Below are 12,731 nucleotides of genomic sequence, written 5' to 3'. Positions count from 1 at the left end.
AACCTTTGGCTGTAGGCCAAATTCCAGCTTTGGGGCACAGCCGAGGGGCACGTTAGTGACATCACACAGCCAAGATAGGTTTCTGCCTCCTTAATGTGCTGGAGACACCGGTCATAAGATGGCATAAAAAAGGAAAATATTCTGTCTTTTACAGTATGCTACCTTAAAACAGAGGTTATGCGCCTCATATTCATTACTGGTGCTCTCATGGGTGCTTGGGCAGTGTCTCAGCATATAATATAACTTCAAAAGCAGGTCTCTGTCTGGAAACCAGTCATTCATCTTTAAGTGCAGTGTCAAAAGTCAAATACTGATATGCTATCACCACAACTGCTCCAAAATGGCTATAAGTGAGATGGTAACTGTTCTAATGGAGTTTTAAGAACACGAGAGGGTGAATATTGCTGTTTTGGTGGACGACAGTGGGACTGCAAAAAACCAAAACAAACCCAAAAACCTTGCTCCCATAGTTCCTCGGGTCTACTACTGAGCTGTAGTCTGCATTTCTTTGGCAGAATAGGTATTCTGACTAAAGATTGCTCACACAGACAAAGTACATAAATGTATGATTAACAAAGTACATGATGAACTGTGGTCATACAGGATCATTCCTGTAGACATTCTCCCCTCCCCCTATTTCTTTGAAGGCTTTTGCAGACATATAAAGAGTTCCACCAGATGGAGAATGTGCAGATACATTCGTAAGGCTGCAAGCCTGTCTCCTAAGTACATGGTGCATACTGACATCTTAGCAACAAAAAAGGTAATGATCAACAAGAATAACGTTCTTTCTAACTGTAAAATTTATAACGTGAAATATGTTGGTGATATGATAAAGTACATGCATGTTAAGTTTTGAGTTGGAGGTGGCTGTGGTTCTTTAGTGGTCAAATGAAAGTGAGACTTCTCAAAGCCCAATTTTAAAAGTTAATATGTTCTTATTTTCTACAGAAAAGAGAACTAATATTTTATCCAAAAATTGCCATAAAAAAAAAACTCAGTTGACCTCAGAACAGTATTGTGTTAGTGTGGAGACTATTCAGTCACTGCCGTGAGAAAAACAATTTTTAGCGAAAAGCTCAACTAAAGAGACACTACTAATGATTCAATAATAAGCAGACCGTTTGGTGTTCTGACAAACCTTGGAAACCAAGTTCTTTGGCAAAAGTGTGGGAATTTTATGGATGTGGAAATTAATCTATCCAGTTTTTTTACTAGTGAGCCACTAAAAACTTAATCTGTTTAAGATATAAACCAAGGCTGACCAGACAGCAAGTGTGAAAAATCGGGATGGGGGTGTGGGGGAGTAATAGGAGCCTATATAAGAAAAAGCCCCACATATCGGGACTGTCCCTATAAAATCAGGACATCTGGTCACCCCCACATAAAATAATTTGTCACACAGGAAGTGTCTTAACTGTTCAATCACTATTAAAAGTAGGACAAGCTGGTTTATTATCCAACATCAAATCCCCATACTGCCAATGTCACAAACAATTAACCATTTTAATAAAATTCTTTTGGTTTTGGCAGTAAAAGCCGCAGAAACACCAACATAAGTTACATATGACCCACAAGCTACACATGATTAAAACTGTTGCAATTGTTGCACTGAGCAGATTTGGTGCAGTTATGTTTTTTTAAAGAGACTGCTTATAAACATTGACAAGCCAATATTGTCAAATTAAAAACAGTTTCAGCCACATACATTAACATATTACTGACCTTATTAGAAACAATGCCATACTAACTAAAAGCACAAACAAGAGCACATTTATATATGCTGTGTTACATATGGTTGGTTTGAAAAATAGTAGCAAAATGACATTGTGACGTTCCAGATTTACACTCTCAATGACTTGCCATTTGCTGGAGTTAATATTTTCCTATTCTAGCAGCTAACTTCAAAACAGAGGTTTTGAAAAAGGAAATGAAAAGTAAGCATAGGAAAGAAACACTCAAATAGTTCACAAAAATAATTCAGAAAACTGTAGATGCAACACCAATATAAGATACATCAAATCATCCAGTTATTTTCCTTTTGAATCTTTTATCCGCCTGTCCATTTTCTCTAAAAATCATCAATCCAGTACAGTACTGAACTTTCTCTGACAGCAGCAACCAAAAGGAGCTTCCTCTCCACCGTTCACTTCTACATAGATTGTTCTAATTTGTTGATGCAATATGCAAAACAGCATTAATTTCTCTTTTTTGCATATTCAGTTTTCCCCAAATACAGAACAAATGGATCTGACTAGCAATACTGAACCCAAGTTATAAGCTGAAGGAATCACTGTCCTGAAAACATGACCTATAAGCACCTTGTCCATGGAGGAAAAGGTATCTAACTAGTATTGCACAACAAGGAATGAGCTAACAAATTGCTACGTTACATATTTTTCCTCTTCTGAGGGGAAGAAACATTTGCTGGGATGGACCCAAAACCAACCCAGACAAACTACTCCATTTATTTTAAAACATCAAGATATACTGTACATACAATTATAGAAATATAGGGCTGGAAGGGACCTCAGGAGATCATATGGATACCACCCCCATCCCCCCAGCTGAGGTAGATCCAAGATCTAGAATACTTTTGTTCAGTCATTTTAAAATATTTTCCCCTAAAAAGTCATTGTTAGACAGTCTACCCTAAAAGCCACACTCTTCTTTTTTACTACATGGGCACTTCTGGGCAATACTATACCGAACTTCAGGATCTAATCTATCATCTAAGTGAATACTGGTTATAGTACTTCAGCTGTTATGAATGTTTACACTTGTCTGCATAAAATTATTGGAATGAGAGCCTGCAGAGTAAGGAAATATTTTACACTGAATTTAAACTAAAAAAGGCTAGAGACTATAGTGATTTTCTGATTTTTTTATCCTGCAGATTGCTCCCAACCCTAACTCACAAAAGGGCCTTTCCTACATGTTCCTGATGGTAGGAGAGAGATCTTAAACATCCACTGCATCACAGTTCTCCCCAAAGCACTGGCCCTCTCAGCGCATAAGCAACTGCATTCTGGACTGTTTTTAGCCTGCACTATTAACTAGATCAGTGGTTCTCAACCAGGGGTCCGGGGTCCATGGGGGGCCATGAGCATTTTCAGGGAGTCTGCCAAGCAGGGCCAGGGTTAGTCTTGCAGGGCCCCAGGGAAAAAAGCTGAAGATGCTGTACAGGGCTGAAGCCCAGCATCACGAGCCCTGCCATCTGGGGCTGAAGCCGAAGCCTGAGCAACTTAGCTTTGTGTGGAACCGTGGCGTGGGGCTCCAGGCAATTGCCCGGCTTGTTACCCCCTAACACTGGCCCTGGCTTTTATATGCAGAACACACAGTTGTGGCAAAGGTGGACTTTTTATAGCTTGTTGGGAGGGGAGGCTCAGAAAGAAAAAAGATTGAGAACCCTTAACTAGATTATGACAATAGGCAAGTAAAACAATATTCTATTTATTAATTTTTTAGTTTACATTAACAAAAAATACTATTTCTATTATACTTTTTTGGTTTGAAGTACCAAGCTACAATATGACGTCTCAGATTAAAAAAAAAAAAATCACTATTTTACCAAAAAAAAAAATTAAAAATTTTAGTATAGAACAAAACCTAAAATATGCCAAAAACAATCAAGAGCAAAATGGTTACGCGGCTAGGTGGGGCCTGTGACTCCTTACAGCATAATTATACATACACTCAAGACATGCATATCAATCACTTAATAGCTTGCCTTGAAGCTAGATTCTCAGTTGGGCTCAATTCACGTCAAACACTAAGTCACATGACCTAGAAACGGTGAACAATGCAGGAAGTTCACTAGTTGAGCAAGCATAATGTGCTACAGGGACAAGTGATTTAATTTAAATTAACAGAAAATCCTTGGTGAAACGTTTGTAGAGGAAGGAATTCCACCTGCCTTACTGTACATTTGTTTTCCCTCTTTTTATAGTGAATATTTTTAAATGTATTGAGCTCTCTCAATACAAAGTCTTCAATTTCTTCTGTCCCTCTCTACTTTGTGGTAATGCACAGTATAGAAAACAGACAAAACAAAAAGATTGTGAAAGTGTAAATTTAAACTTTTAATTCTCTCTATTTCATGATTTTCTTACACAAAAAATATGAAGAGTAGAAATATATTTTATGCCTACAGATTTATACTGTGATTTTAAATGAGTAAGCTGTTAGAATGTAAATTTTAGATTCACATGTAAATTTGACTCATTTATTTTAGCACTAGGCTAAAAATACACATCTACCACAACTTTTGTAAAAGCTGAAAGATACTAAGGTTTTTTTGAGAAGTCCAAACTAACAGCTTAACTAGCAGCTCCAGAGGCAGGGGCGGCTCTAGACCCCAGCGCACCAAGCAGGCGCGTGGGGCGGCCCTTTCCCGGGGGGGCGGCATTTGGCTCCAGTGGACCTGCCGCAGGCATGACTGCGGCGGGTCCCCTCTTCCCGCGGCTCCGGTTGAGCTCCCGCAGGCATGCCTGCGGCAGGTAAACCGGAGCCGCGGGACCACGGCACCCGCCGCAGTCATGCCTGCGGGAGCTCAACCGGAGCCGCGGGAAGAGGGGACCCGCCGCGGGACCGGGGAAGGGCGGCGCGGCGCACCGCGCTGCTTGGGGCAGCCTGATTTCTAGAGCCGCCCCTGTCCAGAGGCAGTCCGTGTTCTAGGAATATGAATGCATAACTGGAAGTCAGGAACTCCTGAGTTCCGGTATCAGCCCTGTAAAACAACAGCCATATGAACTTGGGCAAGTCATTTATCTCTTTCTCTCAGTTTTCTCATCTATAAAATAGGATAAATATTTCAATATCAACTACAGTCCTTCACAGGACTGATTTACAGTGTTTACAATATGTGAAGCAGCACTATGTTATATGAGAGATGGGAGCTTGGGTTGCTTCTTTATCTGCAATCTGGCCAGGCCTCCTTACCAACCTGAAAAGTATCTCAGGTGGAGTTCCAAATGAGCGCCCCCCCCAACTTTTCTATAGCCAAGTAGGACTGTGAGATAGACAAAGACCAAGACAGATTTGCTTCTCCATCTGTTGCCTGACAACTCCCATCTCCAAACCAGAAGTGCATCTTAGGGGAAAGCATTACCCTAGCTTCCCCATGGTACATCCCAGCAGGCCTGAGAGCATGTCTACACTGCAACTGGGAGGTATGATTGCAGCATGTGTAGACTACCCAAGCTAGTTAGATCTAACTAGGTCAAAGCTACCTCAAGTAACAAAAGCAGTGAAAATGTGACAGCCTTGCTTGCCGCAAACCCTGGGTGCATACTTGAGAGGATGAGCTGTGCTGCTGTGGTTTCATTGCTATTATTACTCAAACTAGCTTTTAGTTCAAAGCCAGATACAGTTAGATCAAAGCTAGCCTACATATGTCTACCTGTGCTGCAATCATACCTCCCAGTTGCAGTATAGACATAACTGGAGAGGCAGGCAGTAGCTGAACTCCACCTGCAGCCTGGCCCTACTTCTGAATCTGGGAGAAGAAAATCTGAGAACTATAAATATTTGTCTCTGCTTTTCTCTTTTTAGTTAAACATGAGATAGATGTAAGACTGTTGTTTTACACTTACTGGTACACGCAGGAGACATACAATAGATCGAGTTTTCTGCCTGCTTATATCAGTACAAATTGTGCTGGCAGGCTCTGGTGGCCAAAATTACACAACCAGGTTGTGCAAACCAGTCACAACTCCACTTGAATGGGTGCTACATGGGTCCTGTGCAGATATAAAAATGCGAGGCCACAGTCCAAAAAGTAAGCATTGCCAGGATGGCGTTAAACTGCACAAAATCAGCACCTCCCTTCACAAGATTCCATTGGTTTAATTTTTGTGAAGAAGTAAAAGGATATTGAAACAGTCTCCCTGACACAAACAGCAGCAGAGAATGGAAGAAAAACACTCCTTTGTGTCCTGGAGTACAATGGCCTTAGCTGACACAGGAAAGAGTACTTCACACCTCTGTGCCATCTTTGTTGAAATTGGCCCCATTAACTATTGATTAACAAGGATTTTATTTTAGATAACAATAGATTATTATTTGTAAGTTGTTTTGATATATTTAAATTTTCACAATTGCACAGAATTATGTGTTATAGGCTTTTTTCCTATTTTTCTAAATAAAAATTTTCAGTTGCAGGAAATTTAAAGAAACAAAGTATTTTAAGCATTTTAAACACGAGTTGTATTTACCAAATCACAGCAAAGAGTAAAAAAAAGAATTTAATAACAAATGTCTTATTTAGAAAAAATGATTTTAATATAGCAAAATGTTTAGAAGCAAATGGTATCCTTGCAATAGACTGTACAGATTCACTTACACAGGTATTAAACAATTATGAGGAATATAATATTCGCTTCTAAACATCATTGTTCAAACATACAAAAAACATTTCCAATATTTAATGACTAAATCAAAATAGGAAAAAAACAAACATTGCAACACAACTGGAAATCAGTCAACTGAAGAATAATGTCATTACCTCGTCATGTGTGTATCTGTAATCTGCCTTCTTTGACTTGAGGTCCCATAATACTACTATTCCAGACTCATAGCCAATCAGGAGCTGCAATAAACAGAGTAAAGAAGGTTGAAAGAAAGAAAGTTACTTGAAATATCTAATTCTTGTTCTATGAAGTAGGTACTGCAGTAACATTAGATCCACCCTCTTGTACCTTTATTCCTACATGTGACAAGGAATCCTCCATGTGATGGGGAGCACTTGCCCCGCACTGATACTGCGAGGGTTATCTTCACTCTCTGGGCCAAGGAGCCCATGCCCCCACAGCGCTGCTGGGCATGCTCCAGCTGGAGAATAGGTATAAAAGGGAGCAGCTCAGCTCATTCAGTGCAGACTGCGAAGAGAGAGAATGCATACTGCAAGCTCCAGCCCAGGAACCGCAGAAGTCTCAGACATCAAGAGCCAGGTTTGCTGAGGCTCCAGAGAATGCCCAAGGAGTGGCAGAGCTGTCGAGAGCCACCCTGATCGAGGAGCCCAGAGCCCACGGAGACGCCGGGACCCCAATATCAGGAACTAGCTCAGGAAGACCAGTTATGGTGCTGAGTGGAGTCAGAATATTACAGGCAGAATCCCTGCTGACTTGGTGGCAAGCATACTTGCCACTAGATCATGCAGCCCCACAGAAGGGGCAGCTATACTGATTCTGGCTACTAGGCCACACAATCCTGAGGAAGTGCAGCCCTACTGAATCTGACTGCTAGGCAATACCGCCCTTCTGAAATGGGAGGTCATATTGACTCTGTCCGCTAGGCCTTACAGCACTACTGAAGTGGGCAGACTCACTTTGCCCATTGGGCCACAGGGCCGGCTTTACGACGTGCAGGGACCAATTTGAAAGAGCTGCCGTTGAAATGCTGCTGAAGACAGCGGCAGCGATTGAGCTGCCGCCAAAGATAGCAGCAGCAATTCAGCGGCAGCTCAATCAGTTGCCGCTGTTTCCAGTGGCACTTTGGTGGAGGGTGCGGGGCCCCTCTTCCGGATGCTGCGGGGCCCTCTTAGGCACGGGCCCTGATTCCCGGGCCCTAAAGCCGTCCCTGTTGGGCCATGCAAACTTGAGAGAGGGGGAAGCCCTACTGACTCTTGCCACTAGGCCACACAGCCTTAGTGAGCCAGGCGGCCACCTTGACACTGACCACTAGGCCACATGGCCTTCAGAGGGGCAGCCCTATTGATTTTGTCCATTGAGCCATGCAGCCCTGAGATAGGGCAGCCCAACTCATTCTTGCTGCTAGGCCATACTGCCTTGCTGAGCCAGAAAACCATTTTGATTTGGGCAGTTGGACCCCACAGCCCTGTGGGAAGGGGCCGTCACCCTGACTCTGGCCATTGGGCCACATAACCTTGAGAGGAGAGCTGACAAATAAAAATATTGCTCGGGCATGCAGGAGTGGAATCAGGAAGGCTGAAATCACACTTGGAGTTGCAGCTAGGAAGAGATGTTAAGAGTAACAAGAAGGGTTTCTTCAAGTATATTAGCAACAAGAATAAAGTCAAGGAAAGTGTGGGCCCCTTATTGAGTCAGGGAGGCAACCTAGTGACACAGGATGTGGAAAAAGCTAATGTACTCAATGCTTTTTTTGCCTCTGTCTTCACAAACAGGGTCAGCTCCCAGACTGCTGCACTGGGTAGCACAGCATGGGGAGAAGGTGACCAGCCCTCTGTGGAGAAATAAGTGGTTCAGGACTATTTAGAAAAGCTGGACAAGCACAAGTCCATGGGGCCGGATGCGCTGCTTCCAAGGGTGCTAAAGGAGTTGGTGGATGTGATTGCAGAGCCATTGGCCGTTATCTTTGAAAACTCATGGCGATCAGGAGGTCCTAGATGACTGGAAAAAGGCTAATGTAGTGCCCATCTTTAAAAAAGGGAAGGAGGAGGATCTGGACAACTACAGGCCAGCCAACCTCACCTCAGTCCCTGGAAAAATCATCGAGAAGGTCCTCAAGGAATCAATTCTGAAGCACTTAGAGGAGAGGAAAGTGATCAGGAACAGTCAGCATGGATTCACCAAGGGCAAGTCATGCCTGACTAACCTAATTGCCTTCTATGAGAAAACTGGCTCTGTGGATAAGGGGAAAGCAGTGTTATCCCTTGACTTTAGCAAAGCTTTTGACATGGTCTCCCACAGTATTCTTTCCAGCAAGTTAAAGTAGTATGGGCTAGATAAATGGACTATAAGGTGGATAGAAAGCTGGCTAGATCATTGGGCTCAATGGGTAGTGATCAATGGTGCCATATCTAGTTAGCATCCGGTATCAAGCCGAGTGCCCCAAGGGTCGGTCCTGGGGCCGGTTTTGTTCAATATCTTCATTAATGACCTGGAGGATGGTGTGGACTGCACCCTCAGCAAGTTTGCAGATGACACTAAACTGGGAGGAGTGGTAGATATGCTGGAGGGCAGGGACAGGATACAGAAGGACGAGGACAAATTAGAGGATTTGGCCAAAAGAAATCTGATGAGGTCCTGCACTTAGGACGGAAGAATCCCACGCACTGCTACAGACTAGGGACTGAATGGCTAGGCAGCAGTTCTGCAGAAAAGAACCTAGGGGTTACAGTGGATGAGAAGCTGGATATGAGTCAACAGTGTGCCCTTGTTGCCAAGAAGACTAACGGCATTTTGGGCTTTATAAGTAAGGGCATTGCCAGCAGACTGAGGGATGTGATAATTCCCCTCTATTCGACATTGGTGAGGCCTCATCAGGAGTACTGTGTCCAGTTTTGGGCCCCACAAAAAGGATGTGGAAAAACTGTAAAGAGTCCAGCAGAGGGCAACAAAAATGATTAGGGGGCTGGAGCACATGATTTATGAGGAGAGGCTGAGGGAACTGGGATTGTTTAGTCTGCAGAAGAGAAGAATTAGGGGGGATTTGATAACTGCTTTCAACTACCTGAAAGGGGGTTCCAAAGAGGATGGAGCTAGGCAGTTCTCAATGGTGGCAGATGACAGAACAAGGAGCAATGGTCTCAGGTTGCAGTGGGGGAGGTTTAGGTTGGATATTAGGAAAAACTTTTTCCATTAGGAGGGTGGTGAAGCACTGGAACAGGTTACTTAGGGAAGTCATGGAATCTCCTTCTTAGAGGTTTTTAAGGTCAGACTTGACAAAGCCCTGGCTGGGATGATTTAATTGGGGATTGGTCCTGCATTGAGTAGGGGGTTGGACTAGATGACCTCCTGAGGTCCCTTCCAACCCTGAAATTCTATGATTCTATATTGACTAACTATTATTCCTCACTACCCCAAGACAAAGGGTGGTCGTAAGGACGCGACCACGAGGAAGTAATTACCCCACCCCACCCCACGAGGGGATGGGGCACACTTGCCCCACGACATTCCACAACAAAGTTTAAAACTGTTCAACTACTTCACTATTACACAGCAGATACATGGTCTCAAAAGGTAACTCTTGGGCTATCAAATGTCTATTGCACTGTCCAAATTTCTGTAATCACATAATATTCACAATTAATAACAAACTGAATACTACATCACCACCAAACCATGTTCAATCTAAAGTTTCATAATTAAACCTGTGTACATTAATATTGTGATGGAAGACAATATTTTACTTATATTTTGGGGTACAATGGCCTTAGCTGATACAGGAAGGAGTACTTAACTGCCAATCGTTTTTTGATTTATTCCATTAACTAATTAACAGTGATTTTATGCAATAGAAAATAGATAATTTTAATAAAATTTGTATGGTGCTGAATGATTTTTCTTGATTCCTGCTTCTGTCTGGTCAGCATGCAATTTGCTCTGTATAGACAGGTCCTGAATATGGTAGAAATGTAAATCTCCTCTTTATAGGTATGTCTTCCATAATTAGTCATGTTGCAGAATACATATCTGTCATGTGTGGTTTGTTCTCTCTTTCTCATCTTCTCCTCAGGAGGTATGTTTGTGTATGCTCTGCAGCATTTTCAGAGGGTTTTATTCTGGGGAAAAGTTTTTTAAATGTATACACTTCTACATGTTTGATGCAGAAGTAAGGTTGAAAAAAAATGTGCAAGGTCAAAGTAGTACACCTTGCTCTGGGAGCAGAAGGTGGTGAGATTTGTGATCGTCTTTTGTTCTGTAGGAGTTCACCCCACACAGATGAGCTCGCTCTCTCTCTCTCTCAAGGCGCCACTTGCTACTGCCCCCTCTAATCTATCAGAACCACTTCAGAGTGAATTAATGCATTAATCTTCAACTTTAATGTTGCAAGATAAAGGAATTCCAGTTAAAAAATTTAGTTTAAAAAAGAAATCAGTAATCTACCATTTCAGTTCTATACAGAGAGTCAAACTTCTCTCCAAGCATGTCTTGCAGAACTATATTAGAGATTAGAAATAAGCATTGAAATGTATCTTGTAAGGAATGCTCTCCACTTCTTTCAGAATAAGTTTCTATCTTCCATAGATTGCTTAACTAAATTTACAGCTGCTATAGGAACCCTTTCCCTCTTCCCTCCATATAGCTCTGGTGTTCTGAACAAATATATATCTATAGAAAAGGTGCCTCTCTATCTCTCTCTCACATATTCCTCCATTCTCTGTCCCTCTTACTTTCTTTTCACCTGTATAGGTGCACACAAGATGACACAATCTTCTGTACCCTAGTGGTAGCAGAACTGTCACACTTCCTTCTGGCTACTACCAAAAAGCACGGCACTACCTAATTCTGTAAAGAATGGAAGCCCTGCAAGGAGAAACGTTGTCGAGGACAACAGGAGGTGAGAAGCACTTATCAATAAGGAGGAACACAAACACAAGTTACTCAATGCCTCTGCGTTGTAACTACAGTATGGGGAGGGTGGGTTTACTGAATGAAAGGACAGACATGTGTCACCTGAATTATCCAAAGGCACCAGCTGCTTTTAGTGGTTCCAAATCCACTAAACATTTTATAAAATCATGCAGTCACTGATGACAACAGCCCTAAAAAGCACATGCTAAAGTTTATGCATCTTGCCTCTGACTGTTTTCAGCCTCTCCATTTCTTTCACTATCTCCCTGCTGCCCATCACAGTAAGCTCCTTCCTCATTTATACCTTCTAGGATCTTCACAACTAACCTTTCTCTGATCTCTGCTTTCATCCTTGCTTCAGCACACACACTCACTTCATTTAGCCCAAACAGCTCATCTGATCAAACCCTTCAAGCCATTTTACTATGCCTGTCTCAATACTTTTGTGCTTCGCCTAGCCCTGGATATCCTTGCTATATCCTTTCCATCATGAGTTTTTCCTCATTTATTATTTCCTCAAAATCCATGGCACTTATATCGGGTTGTCTTTGGTTTCTTTCTTTTTAAAAAAGATAAATAAATACACTTTCACATCACTCCATCTCACTCTTTATTGAGATTTTTTTATTCATATAATTTTCAAATTCAACATACCTTTCCTTCATCCATTGGATTGTCACTAATATGGACAACAGGTCCTGGATGAGATTTGGATGACCTGAAGGGGAAAACGTTTCCATCTTAAATAAAAGAAACACATTTTTTCCCCAGAATATATTACAACTAGTTCCTATTGAGATGAGATCCTGTTTATGCATCCCAGGTTCACATTAGCTCTTTTGGCCACAGTGTCACACTGGGAGCTCATGCTCAGCTGATTATCCACCATGACTACCAAATCTTTTACAGTCACTGCTTTCCAAGTTAGGGTCCCCCATCCGGTAAATATGGCCCTACATTCTTTGTTCCTATATGTATACATTTACAGTTAGGCATACTAAAACATACCATATATTGCTTGCTTGCACACAGTTTACCAAACAACCCATACTGATCTAAATCAGTGACCTGTCCTCTTCATTATTTACCATTACCCCAATTGTTGTGTCACTCTACCAGTGATGATTTTGTATTTTCTTCCAGGCCACTGATAAAAATGTTGTGAACAACTAAATATTGCAGTTGTTGCAACTACAGTGAATCTGTTACTATGTTACGTTTATTTTATTTACCAGCATTTTGATTTTTTTAATTGAGAAGCAGTGATACAGCAGCCTTTATTATTTTATCCCATAGTAAACAGTGGCCTTAATGTTGACCATTCAGTATGTGTAAAACAATGCGCAAAAGCATATACTACCACTAACTAATTTTTTAGCTGCTAAATCACAAAGTGGTGGAGAATGTAGGACTCTACTTCCTCACAAATCATTAGCCCCAGACATCTCATTTTTG

At 41.9% G+C, this 12,731-nt stretch overlaps 1 protein-coding gene across 10 annotated transcripts in view; it reads right to left on the bottom strand.

The window, feature by feature from the left end:
- Positions 1 to 12,731, bottom strand: part of STXBP5 (syntaxin binding protein 5) — a 212,370-nt gene that overhangs the window by 127,843 nt on the left and 71,796 nt on the right. For all 10 annotated transcript variants that reach the window (XM_045009874.1, XM_045009875.1, XM_045009870.1 and 7 more), the window contains 2 exons: positions 11,931 to 11,994; positions 6,506 to 6,589 (listed from right to left, as the gene is read on the bottom strand). In XM_045009874.1, the coding sequence (XP_044865809.1) occupies positions 6,506 to 6,589; positions 11,931 to 11,994 (148 nt within the window). The remainder of the gene's footprint in view (positions 1 to 6,505; positions 6,590 to 11,930; positions 11,995 to 12,731) is intronic.

Source organism: Mauremys mutica, chromosome 3, assembly GCF_020497125.1.
Source record: "Mauremys mutica isolate MM-2020 ecotype Southern chromosome 3, ASM2049712v1, whole genome shotgun sequence".
Taxonomy (NCBI): Eukaryota; Metazoa; Chordata; order Testudines; family Geoemydidae; genus Mauremys; species Mauremys mutica.
Note: the sequence above shows the minus strand (reverse complement) of the source record. Positions and strands in the feature narration are given on the sequence as shown.